Raw genomic sequence first — 13,363 nt, 5'->3', positions numbered from 1 at the left:
TACGGCTATTTCAAGAATTTGTTAAGTCTATGCTAAAAACAAACTCCTGCTAATTCCAGTCCTGTTACTCAAATGAAGACTTTACGTACGATAAAACAAAGACATAAAAAAGTTATCTTGGATGGGCCATTACACATTTTGAATCGTAATAATACACAATCAGCTTTAACGTTGAAAAAAAAGACAGAAAACAACATTTATTTTGAGAGAATTAAAAGCAATGGCGCTGCAATGGCGAGAAAAAAATAAGGCGTAGAAATGGGCAAGTATTTTCACAAGCTCAAACTCAGCAATCAGCACTCTGAAAACCTTTGAGGGCCTGTATCCTTCATTCAACAAAAGTATTTCACCTTCAAGAAAGGGATCAGTGGTGCAGGTGAGGTGAGGTCCAATTAAGTTCTGGCCTGATGAATCATGTGAACACCAACCATAACTTGATGAAATCTCAACAACACGCCCTGCATCTTGGATGACGCTAACATGCGGGTGACGCTGAAACTTCATAATTGACGGCACACCCATGCTAAATGAATTTCAATGAACAGCTGTGAAACGTTACAGTAATTTAGCCTCCGCCAAGCGACGTCAATGCTGCTTGCTTGTTTGGTATGCCACTTGTCCTGTTGAGCTACGGCAACCGGTGTTGGCTCGACGTGGAACCTGTTACGTCTCCTCTCGGACATGCATTCACTCTTTAAAATGTGGCTGCCGAGACGTGTTTTTATACTTTGACGACAAAATCCTCGCAATTCTGCTGGTAATGCCTCTATCTGGGTTCAAGTTTAGGGCTATGGCTATTTCCATGTACATTCCAAGTCAGAACGTATTCCAGGACCCACACGAGAAGATACAAAGAAAGCAGCAGGTGCTCCTTTTGTCTCGAGCTCCAAAGCAGCACTGTCAATGACGTTGGCTGTGTCCCAACAAGCGGTTGACAAACCAAATTCTGCATCTTGTTAAATGGGTGCGATCGTGCCTTCGGGGCACTTCCTGGTCCGATGACATGGGCAGATGTCTTCATAAATCAAACTGTAACAAGGGGGGGGGGGGGGGGGGGTTAAATCATGGAGAACGTGTTTGAATAGTTAAATGGGGAGTTGTGCTCTTTGTTTTATTTTTGCGCTTTTATGGTAACATTTTTATAGACATGGTGGTGTAGACTGCCCCCTGGATGATGATGTGGGCGTTGGGGATATACACCACCACACACATCGGACATCCTTTTGCCCTTTCAAAATCTTGTTACTATTGTAAACAGCTACAGTATACTGTTGACAGGGGAGTAGCACCAAATTCTGGGCCCCCAGGCATAAGTTTCCCCAGGGCCACCCCACCACATCCTGAACGAATCTCTGCCATTGCAGGTGTCCGTTTCACAAAGCAGGTTCATCAAACTCTGAGTCTCATCCTGAAGTCTGAGTAGACCTACTCTGAGATAGGAAACTCTGACTTTCCGGTTCCAGAACAGCTGATTTTAATCAGTTTACTCAACCTTCACCTGGAGTTAAGTGCGCGCGCCACAACTATGAAAAGACAGCATGAAAGGAGCCCCGATTCGCAGAGTCACCATGGCAACGAGGGAGGGGCGTGGGAGAACATTGCTGCTCGGGTCAATATATGCGGAAGTTTCGATTCCTTTGCAATCACAATAATATGACAGAGGAAAACAGCTTGCTTCCGCCGATTGATTTATTTAATTTAGGTGCAATCTCGTGGGGGAGAAGCGCACTTAACAGCTGATGAAATCTAAAATCATTGTTCAAACAGTTAATACTTCGGTATAATCTCATGGGGGTACACTGAAAAAATTAAGGGTTGAATTTACTCAATTATATTTCGTAGCTGGTTGCACAAAATAAAATAATCTGGTGCCAGATACATTTTCTAAGCAATGTATAGTCTACTTAAAATTGTATCTGGATTCAGAAGATTATATTTTGTGCAACCACATTGAAGAATTATGTAGGTGATGGACTGTCACGTGAAACGGTAGCGCTCAAAAAGATAATTATCTGGAAATGCTAACACATCACTGCGTGGTCTGATCTCTCGATGAATATTCAATTCGCTACGTAGTAATGCCGCACCTTCATCCACGGGATCATTATCAAAAGGATATGTCACGTTTGTCATGTCATGTCATCTTCCAAACCGCTTATCCTATATAGGGTCGCGGGGAGTTGCTGGAGCCTATCCCAGCCGTCAATGGGCGAAGGCAGACTACACCCCGAACTGGTCGCCAGCCAGTCGCAGGGCACACATAGACACTGTCACTGAGCGGGAATCGATCCCACGCTGCCCGCACACAACTCAGGCGTGATGTCACGTTTGTCTCCACTGAAAAAATGCTGTGTTGAATTTACTGACTCTTATTTTTCGTCAAGTCGTTGCTCGAAATAAACCGAAGGAATGAGGAAATGAAATGAAGAGTGGTGGGTCTGAAAGAGGGCGGAGACCGAATGAAACTCAAGGTTCATTGAGTTAAACCTGGTCCCGACCAGATTAGGTTCAGAGAGTCTGTTACTGCGGTAACTGACCGAGATCTTAATTTACCTCTCTCTCTGAAACCGGCTACAGTTACCCCTCTTTCTCTGATTTGAGTTACCTCCCTTTTTGGAACGGAAAAATCGGAGTTTCCCTCATTTCAGGGTTAGCAGACTCTGAGTTTTCACAAAACCTGCTTTGTGAAACGGACCCCTGGACAGCAAGAGCCAGTCTCCAAACATGACAAATAGGATTATTTCAAAAATGTCGATTTCTTGTTTTTATGAGATTGTACATCTCGACACTACCGATTTGATCTTTTATTATTGTTTATTTACTTTGATTTCCACACATTCTTCCACACCGCTTATCCTGTGCAGGGTCGCGGGGAGGGGCCCGGAGCCTATCCCAGCTGACAATGGGCGAAAGGCAGACTACACCCCGAACTGGTCGCCAGCCAGTCGCAGGGCACACGCACACAGACACCGCCACTGAGCGGGAACCGATCCCACGCTGCCCGCACACAACTCAGGCGTGTGTACCACTACACCATCAGCGACTTCCACACATTCATTTTTCTTTTTGACCAGGAAAAAGAAAAAGGATTACATTTAAATACCGTTCAATTGAATTACAATTGAAGTATTCTTGTGTTTTTATACGCAGAGGTGGGCATTCCGTCAGACTGACGGAGCGGTCCATCACGGACAGACGCCCGTTTTGCTGACGATTGATGAATGATGAGACACCTTTTAAAAAAAGACTGATTGACGAGTGACGGAAATGGGTTTTCATCCGCTAGTGTAATCGTCACGAACCGCTTCCATTGAGGGATTGATTTTCTGAGGTTTTTTGGGGGGGAACAACTGACGGACCAATGGACTTCTGACGGACTAAGTGACAGACTTAAATGACGGGCTGATGATTACAATTCAATTGGTCACGAAAAATGACGACCGGGTCAAAATGTAACTAAGGCAATATGAAAAGCCAAGTATCCTTGAAGGAATTTGACTGCATTGAAGTGTCCCTGGGAAAAATGAATGTCCGCAGAATTGTTACACTCTTCCCCAATCTGGAAGAAAAGGCTTTACCAATGCATGCGAGTTGCACACTATGAGTTGCACATGATGCCACACTATCCAGACCTGGTGCTGTCTAGGGTTGCCACTACCTCCTGGGTGAAAAAGTTTGAAACTAAATGCCAAAATGCAATGTTTATATGTGTGGGTACTGAATTCCCTACATTCAGTAAAATTGTTAATATTTTCATGACAATGAGGCGTTTATTTTGACCACAAATGTTATTACTATGGGTTTTGATAATTACCTGAATGTATTTGGAAATGAGGAGCATTTGTTCACTGTTATTGGTCTGACCTTATTTTGTTATTAGCATGATGGGCAGTTTTCGCATGAAGATGATGAAAGAACATACTGCCGATTTGTTTCACCTGTCGGAAATGTATTCAATAAAAGAAAAGTGATGGCTAATATGCATTCTCAAAACCACTTCGAATGTGACATATTAATATTTTTTTATTGTATTCTTTTATTTAGTTTTTATTATGGCCAGGTTTCAACTCAGTTTGGCTCAAAAATTTGTTTTGGATGGAAGGCCATGTAAGCAGCAGCTCAGATCAGGAAATGGACAGATATTAAATGTCGAAATGCATTCCTTTAGAAGCAATGTAAAACTTTGTTGTTGAACGAAGCCCGTTATCCGTTTTGTTGTATTGTATTGTATTTATTTATTTATTTGGCTGATAAATAAGTGACTGGTTTTGACTGCGGACTTTGTGGGACTTAGTAATAGCAACACACATTCTCACTCACACACACGCACACACACGCAGAAACACAAACACATTTGTTGCACGTACAGATACCTTCATTTATTGGAGAGATACCAAAATTGTTTGAGAACAAGGAGAAGAAGAAGACGAAGAAGAAAATTTGCTGTAGTAGATCCAGTTAAACAAGGACACCACTTAAAATTGATCTTGACAAGCGGAGGCATCAAGATGGAGGAAAAGATATTCCATGGCGTTCCAGATGTGACACTCAGAGCACTGATTCTTTACCACAGATCTATGGAGCAAATATAATCCTGTGCATCTGTGCAGGTTTCATCGTTCCAACCGCCTGTATGAAACATACAAAGTAAATATGACAAATACTCAAATATTTGTGAAACATCAGACTCACATCATTGCAAGTTCCAAATGCATGAATATTTGACATCAAGCTGTTTTTTTTTTTCTTTATCTTTTCTTTTTTTTAACTGAAAGGTAAAGAAAAAATATTCATACCAATTTCATATAGCTCAACGCAGTCTTCATTGCTCCCAAAGTTGTCTGGCTGGCCTGTTCTGAAGTCAAAGAACTTTGATTTTACGCCATCAGTCCGAACAAATTTACCCTCCTGCAAGACAGAGTCACATTGCGATCACGGCTAAAGACAACAAATGCTGTCCCCAGTTCAAACATCCTCCTATGAAGTCTTAACACTGCTAAAAAGAAGACACTGAACTCTACACTCCTTTCCAAGATTGAGTCTGGAAAGGAGTTCATTCACTGTCAAAAATAGCTTCAGTGAACACAAGTGACATGATTCCATCAGTAATAATGTACTAGCCGAATGTTTCACCTGAATTCCATCATGGAGTCCAATCCAGGTGTCTGAGAGACTACCGCCATTATTATTACGAACCAGTTGCTGAGCTAGGGCATTTTCGATTGGGTTTCGGATGGAGGCCAGAGTCCCACCTGCAACGTTGCAGGCTTCCTAATGTGACAGATGAAGAAACACGAAATAGTCAAAGAATCAAAGGCCTACTGTTTTGGAAACGTCATTTCATGTACATCTGCGCACTAGTGTGCAGCAAATACTTTAGCGTCGTTACAGTCGATCCAGATTCAACAATGCTATGTGGACCTTTTGACAAAGAGCTGGATCGTGGATTGCAATGAATGGATGGTTTAGAATAACATCACAGCTACTGTTTGAAAGTCTTCCATACCTCGGCAGCTGCAAAAGAAAGTGGATTGTCGATGTAGACGAAGCAGCGGTTCTCCAACCGAATCCAATTAGCCGGACAGCAAGGAACTACAACGGAAACATGATTTTAGTGAGAAGGGCAAAAATGTCAACAAAATCAGGTTTCGTGTGTGATTAATTCAGTTACCAACCTGACACGGTGGTACTAGACCACTGGAAAGACAAAGCGCACATTGTTCATATCAAAATGCAAAGCATCAAATGAAGCAAAATGTCTGGAGAATGTTTCACTTACGGCTCCAGTCAACAGTGCACTGATTCCATACAGGAGAAGCACCGCGCGAAGAACAGATGCCATCTGCGCAATGACAGAAAAACAAGCTTCATGCTGCAACCTGAATTCACTTCGAGTCATTGCCGTGTCTTTGTATGTTGAATACTAAAGTCACATGGTTGGCATGGAGTGAAAGGGAGTGTGAAAAGGTAGGCTGTAAATTCTGTGTCATGTTACCTTTGCAGTCGTGATGCTTGATGCTGAGAGGATATGTTGGAAGGGCGATGGCAAGCGTGGCTTTTATATGTCAGAATGACGCAGCCCCGGAATGTGTCACTCGTGTCACGTGACGCATCCGACGAGTTCTCGTCTGCCCCAAGGACACAATGGGACTTAAAAAGAAAGCCTTCAAAGTTCACTTCAGCACTGACTTTGCATTGCTGCCCGTCATGAGGCTGTGTGGGATTGTGTTGACCGCTTTATGATTTGTTTAATTATTATATATTTGACACATAACATGCTCATTGATGCACAACCACCGCCGCAAAATCCAAAGCTCTCCTGTAGAGCATGTGACATCATCTTATATCTATCGAATCCAACTTTCAACAAACTCTCCCACCGAGTCTAATTCACAATGTTTTGTTTGGGTTCTCCTCTTGCTGTCAATTGAAAGTATTGAGAGAAGAAGGGTGGCTTCAGAGATGTTGCTTTGAACCAAAGAGTCAGGAATGCAACACGAGATGAGGCGTTGGAGCGGCAGGGCGGTGCTATTGTGCACAAAGAAATGCTTTTTGACTTCTTGCTTAATTAGATGAGTTCGGCTGCTCCACTCCCATGGCACACCCTGATGTCCTCCAAGCCATGAGCGGTAATTTTGTGCACTCTGAAGCAGAGAGTGAGTCAGCAAAGTGTATTCTGGTGCTTCGCCACTCTGGCATCATTAACTGAACAGGCTCTCAGATTTAAAGATCAAAGTAAAGGGAGCTCAAAAGAGAGTAATTACGGCGAACATGCATTGCATACACATCTGGACTCTTGAGCACTTAAAAAACAATTATTGGTAGAGAAACGCACAACTCGTGAAAATGTTGCTCACATTCAAAACCATTTTGAACAAAGTTCTAAAGTGTCTGCAAAATTACCATAGGGCTACAACTCACGATTATATTGATATGTGACTAATCCATCAATTATTTTGTTGATTACGTGATGAATCGGATAAAACAAAAAAAATATTTTAATTTCCATCCTTTCAATAAAAACCCAGGACACTATTTCAAATTGGAAAGGGGACTAGCGTTGTCCTTTGGGGCTGAGCCTGGCCACCGGGTGGGGGGGGGGGGTGGGGGGGGGGATGCGGCGGTATACCAACGAGCTTCACCTCCAGGCCTGGCTACAGAATTAGGCCCCGGTGATCCGGGACCTAGCAAGGAAAAACTATGCCCATTTATGTTAATCATCATAGTGGGCAACAGTACTTAGTCTTAGACTTATTTATTATGGGTGACCCTGCCAGGGGCATAAAGCCTCAGGCAACTTATCTCTTAGAATCAATGGGACACACAAACCCCTCCACCATGGAGGGGGTCAAAAATATTGGTAGCTCAAAAACTACGGTGAATGCAAAGAAATGTCTTCTTTTTTTTTTTTTTTTAACTCAACAGCCCAAAATGACCCAGAAACGATAAAAATACCATTGCCACTTTAAAGTATTTTTTTCTGCCCAGTGTAATAAATCTGCTTTCATAAAGGACTCCAGAAATATGATTAAACAAGGTATCTAAATGATTTTAGAAAAAAAGATAGGTAAATTTGGTCATCGATTAGTTGGCGATTAATGGTTGCACCTAAAAAATTACTTGTCACTTGTTCATAAAACTCATCAGTAAATTCAAAAGCTGTTTCATGTACAGCACAGCAGAGCAATGGAATAAGCTGTCAAAGGAAATAGAAACAAGTGGCTCCATAACTACTTCTAAAAGAGGGCTTAAAATATTGCTACAAAACCATATATAAATACACACATTTTGTTACATTTCTATTTACTTTAATGGTGTAATTGAGTAAATTGAAGTTATTATGTATGGTGCTATTGCGCTGCTGCTGCGATTGCAATTTTTGCACTTTAAAAGAAAAAATGAATGTGTTGACTATTATGTGAATGCTTGGAAGTCATCGCTCGTACCCGTTAGACTCGTTGATGATTTGATGTTGCCCTTTTACATTTTTGTTTTATGTCTTACGTTTTGTTTTGTTTGTTTAATTTTGGGGACCTCAGTGGAAATAAGCCTTCGGGCTTTATTGTATTTTTTGTCCTCAGTATCCTTGGGCAGAGGTGGGAAATCCAGGTCCAGAAAGTAAAAACCCTGCCACAGTTTGGCTTTAGCCAGGTGCTTCTACTCAACCGGCAGGTAAACAAGCCCAGTTGATTAAAAGCACCTGTGGCTCAAGCCAAATTGTGGCAGGGTTTTTACTTTCTGGTCCTCAATTTCCCATCTCTGATGGCGGGAAGTTTAAAAATAAATATCTCTTATGTGCCAGCACTAAATCACTTCAGTCGATCAATCTGACTAGCTTGACCGATGAGCATTTAGGAGAAGAGGCTGCAGCTCTGCACTGCACGCGGCATGTTTGCATCATACCATCTCATGGCCACAAGAGTTCCAACAAAAAGAGAAGATGAAGAGAAGAAATGCCTGGACTGAAAGGAGAAAGAGATGCCTGGGAACCGTAGGGGCATCTTTTGTCAACCTTTTGCACTCTTTCTTTCTTTCCATCCAATTCATTGAAGGTGGGCGAGCGTGTGACATCTGTGGTGATCTGCCACTAACATTCACAATGAGAGGGAGTGTCAACCGCAGGCCAACTCCATTAGAAGCACTCAACCACATCACACCTTGAAAACGTAATGGCCTTTATTTTAGAAGTCATAGTTCGCAACACACCCAACACGATTCTACCTCCAGCGACATCATCGTTGCTTGGTATGCCACTCGTCCAGTGTAATTGGTCCACGCACTGCATGAAATGTAACAACTTTGATAATGACATGATTGAAGACACTCCCATGGTGCCTACCTCTTGAGGTGGAGTCTCAACCGGCATCGTGACAGCAGCTCGTTAAGGGCCTAATTTGGCTCCACTGCTTACTGACTGCTGGATTTAACTGCTTCAACCACCAACCTCTGTTTAGTTGGGGGGGGGGGCGGTTTAAGTGCCAAGACTGTTGTAGTTTTTCCCTGTTTTTTAAAGTCTGTCCATTGCTACCAGGACCAATTACCACCAATAATAATCTCCATATACAGTAACATCCATCCAATTTCTATGATGCTTATCCTCACTAGGGTCACGGGTGAGCTGGCGCCAACCCAACTGAATGACAGAAACACAGAATACTGCAATAATAAGAATATCAACAACAATAACAATAGCTTAGCTTCATAATGCACCTTTCAAGGGATCCAAGGACACTTATCAATTAGTCGTGGGGGTAATTCAACTTTATCAGTATGTACTTGTCAGGTTCACACCAAGTGAGACATTAGTAAACAACGCACACAATGAGGAGAGAAGACACTCAACACAATATTGTCTTTTTGCTTGCAAGGAGAGCGCAGGGAAATGTACAATTACAGTTCCTCAAAACCCTCTGCCTGGCTCCTGCGCCTCCTCTCTTTTTATTTTCTTAGGAATCCCTGATTACAAAGGTGTTCCAGCTCTAAGGGAAAGGGGAGCGAAAGCAGCTGGAAAACTCTAAACTTGTTTTGTTTGTGTGTTTGTGCGGGGGGTGGGCGTGTGTCATTATCCTACATGTGTGAAAGCAAAGCACACCAAGCAAGCTGGGCTAAAGCTAAAGCTAAGTCTGCAAAGCTAACAAGGCTAATCATCAAACATCTATCCCTCATAATTAGCTAACAAGGCTAATCATCAACCTCTATCCTTCATAATACAAATGTGAGACAAAGGCATCATAACACATGAATCATTATAATATACATTATTATTCTTACAGTACTCATGTGACTAAATAGATGTGTTGTAAACATTGGCGCTCGGAGAGTCTTTTGAAAATGTCCAAGGAAGCAGCATCACAGATTTTAGTAGCAAGAGAATTCCAGGGGTGATTAGACTGAAGGCTGTCTCATCAAACTTCACAAATTTAGTGTTTGGGATGGAGAGCAGGCCAGCATCAGATGAAGGCAGCTTCCACGAGGGCAGCGAAGTAAGGCGGAGCCAAGGCGTGGAGGCATGTATACATCATCAGGAGAAGTGTGACTATATCCTTTATGAGGAGCCAAATATGTTTCATGAGGAGAGGAAGGATGCTGCCAGGGCACAAATATGTTTGGCAGTTGAGTTCTAGATATACAATGTAAAAACACAACTTGTATTTTTTTTAAGCTAAAAAAATAGTAGTTTAAATTAAATTATTGGAATTAGCTATGACAACAATTGTTTTGCTTTGAAGGCTTTGAAACTGTACGCTCATTATACCACCGAAATACACATTTTGAACACACATTAATAAGCATTATTGCTGCATATGTTCATGCAATGGTTGCTTAAGTTGGGGGGCAAAAGCTCCTCGAGGAGCATCTGAACTATGTCACAAATGTTCCAGGACACATTTCGTAAAAGATGCAAAACTACAAGTACAACGTTTCCGTTCATGCCATCAAACTATGAAAATTACGTCTTGTATCTGCACTTTTGGCCAAATCCCCATCAAAATATAACGGCCCATGTACGCACCCTTCTAGCGGTCTCATCAGTACGGAGTACAGTCCAGCAGTATCTTGGGCAATTGCGCCCTCTAATGTTCATTAGAGGACAGTAGGTTTTCTCAACTCATCTAGATTTTTTTGGAGCATTTGAAAAGCAACCATCGTTGCATGTAAAGTTCTTGAGTCGAAAGCCAAATAATAAAAATGTTTCAATACGAGTTGTAAAGACGGACAGGGAGGAGGCTCGCCTATTTGGTGGCCTTGCCTAACGTTTAAAGGAGGCTCATTCTAGAGGGAGGGACCGGCGTCGGAAAAATCTCGATCCCCTCAGAGGCGCCGCTTAGGCGTCCTCGGTTCCTCCAGTAGCGTCTGGTTCGCTGACCTGATGCACCGGGCAGGTGCGTAGACCCCAGAGTCTCAATGATGACAGTGAGATACGGTGGGGCAAGACCACTTAAAGGTTTGAAGACAAATACAATAATCTTAGTGGACTCTAAAATGTACAGGGAGCCAGTGAAGGGAGGCCAGAATTGGTGTTCTCACTTGCGTATTTCTGTTATCAGATCCTCAGCTCAGTCCAGGTTCACGAGGCCTTGGTCACCATTTGATGGTCAAGACGTCTGTCGAGGGTCTCGTCTCCAGTTGTCCACTGCTTTCGGGGTAGGTGGTCGCCAGGGAAATCTGTAGCATCCTCAATGTATCGGTGGAGGTTCTGGTGATGGTTCTGCTGTTCTCCATTGCTCCCTCCACCTTGCCTTGACCCAGGACGCTATATGCTGATGTCAGCTGGTGCAATGTTAAGCAGATCCTAGGCAATTAGGCAGTTCCATGTGCATGTGTGGCGAAACGGTGTGGGGGTTTGCTCCGCTTGCGCTGCGGTCTCTCTGCGATTGTCTTGTGGAGGAGGTGGGTTTCACACGCCTCTTCCTTCCTTGCATACTGTAGCTGCTTCCCGTCCGACCTCGGCTGGAGCTGTTCTGGCTCAGACAGGTTGTTGGTTGGTTGGGGTGGCTCGTAGGCAGCCAGAGACTGTCCGTAGGGCGTTGTTGAGGGCAATGTCTAGCTTTTTTACCAGACTGGGGCACAGAATTCCGCAGCAGTGAAAACCAGTGGCTCAGTGGAGATGCACAGTGCCTTTGTTGCAATGTCGGACCCCAACGATAGCGCTGGCAAACCTCCAGAATTGGAGTTATGTGCTGCCTACTACGAGCACCAGTTAGGAGGTGAGCAGCAGCAGCATTTTGGAAAAACTGGAGGGAGGACTGGCTGACTTCAAAATAAAGTGCATTTCAGTAATCCGGTCAAGAGGTACCAACGTCATGGATTCTTGTTTCCAAGTACCTTAGTGTAGTGTATGGCATTCCTGAATGTCCGCCTATGTTACGTGATGACGCAGTTGATGTGATGTTGCGTACCCAGAAAAGTGTGGAATAAAGCGGGAGTAAGCACGCTGCAAGTCTGGTCTGCTCAGTGGTGTTAAGAAGAGGTAAAAACACTACAAATGGCGACGAGGGTTTAATTTAAAGTAGAATCATCTGTTGGACGTCGAGGAGCTGCTACGCGCAGTTAAATCAGAAAGAGGGAGGAGAAGGCGACGACGAGAGAGAATGGCGCTCAGTCTACCGGCGGTAGCTCCCTTCGATGTGCAGTGCGACTCAGCCAATGTCGGCGTTCGCTGGCAGAAGTGGATAAGTACTTTTAAACTCTACTTAACCGCGTCGGGAATCCGTGATGCTGCACAGAAAAGAGCAGTATTGCTACATTTGGCTGGAGCCGAAGTGCAGGACATTTTCTTCACGTTCAAGAACACGGGAGACGAAGCTGAATACGAAGGTGCAGTAACCACATTAAATGAATATTTTGCGCCTCAGAAAAATATCCCTTATGAGAGACGTGTGTTTAGACAAGCAGAACAAGCACGAGAAGAGTCAATGGACAGTTTTGTGAGCAGATTGAAGAAACTTGCAATGACCTGTGAATTTTGGAGACAGCAGAGAAGATTTCATTCGTGATCAAGTGATTGATAAATGTGCATCAAACACGTTTCGTCAAAAATTGCTGAGAGAGAAAGACCTAAAGCTCTCAGGACTTCTTGAAATTGCAAGAACAGGGCTGCAAGGCTGCGAATCAGCAAGCTGCGAAAATTGAGAAAGCATCAATTAATGCTGTTGCAACGGCTAAAGGGAGAGGCAAACCTGTGAGAGACAAAATTTGATGCAAGTCAGGAACAACCAACCAGTCATTCCCACTACATGAAATGTTACCGTTGTGGCCGTGAAGGACACGGAAGTCGTGAATGTACCGTGGCCAAGGATAAAATGTGTAACAGTTGTGGCAAAGGAGGACATTTTGCTAAAATGTGTCGGACGAAGAAAACACATAAAGTCAAGAGGGTTACGACCACAACTACAGCCGAAGAAGATAATGACAGTGACACAGATCAGGTGTTTGCAATTACGAATAGTGCACAAGATGCATCTCTAAGAGTGTTAATAAATGATGAACCGGTCGAAATGTTGATAGACTCAGGGACTTCATGTAACATCATAACTGTGGCCAAGTTCGATCAGTTGAGGTCTAAATTACATCTGAAATGAAAGCACCCAGAAAAGCCTTCCGGCTCGACAACACCACTCCATGTAAGGGACTTTCAGAGCTAATTTGAAAGCGACTAAAGAATCAGAAAGCATCTCTGCGAAAATCCAAGTAATCAAAGAGGCACAGATCTGTGTGCTGGGAAGAGAAACCGCTATAAAGTTAGGACTTCTTCACATTGGTCCCATCGAACAGGTGAACACCATCCAACCACAAGGCACAGTGGCGTTCGCTGCAGAAATAGAGGAAAAATACAAACATTGTTTTCAAGAATTAGGAAAAC

General features: G+C 43.3%; 1 protein-coding gene across 1 annotated transcript; it reads right to left on the bottom strand.

Annotated features, from left to right (window-relative positions):
* Window positions 1-4,353: 4,353 nt before the first annotated feature.
* On the bottom strand, window positions 4,354-6,106 carry LOC147152868 (galactose-specific lectin nattectin-like). The gene is made up of 7 exons (XM_086036615.1): window positions 5,996-6,106; window positions 5,780-5,842; window positions 5,676-5,697; window positions 5,507-5,592; window positions 5,134-5,271; window positions 4,797-4,908; window positions 4,354-4,629 (listed from the first exon to the last, which is right to left on the bottom strand). Exons 2-7 carry the CDS (start codon window positions 5,840-5,842, stop codon window positions 4,565-4,567), a joined length of 486 nt encoding a protein of 161 aa, XP_085892741.1. The 5' UTR covers window positions 5,996-6,106; the 3' UTR covers window positions 4,354-4,564.
* Window positions 6,107-13,363: the final 7,257 nt, after the last annotated feature.

The sequence above is a fragment of the Filicampus tigris genome, chromosome 1 (assembly GCF_054856515.1).
Source record: "Filicampus tigris isolate MCC_2025a chromosome 1, RoL_Ftig_1.0, whole genome shotgun sequence".
NCBI lineage: Eukaryota > Metazoa > Chordata > Actinopteri > Syngnathiformes > Syngnathidae > Filicampus > Filicampus tigris.
The sequence above is the reverse complement of the archived record's forward strand: the minus strand, read 5'-3'. Positions and strand labels throughout refer to the sequence as shown.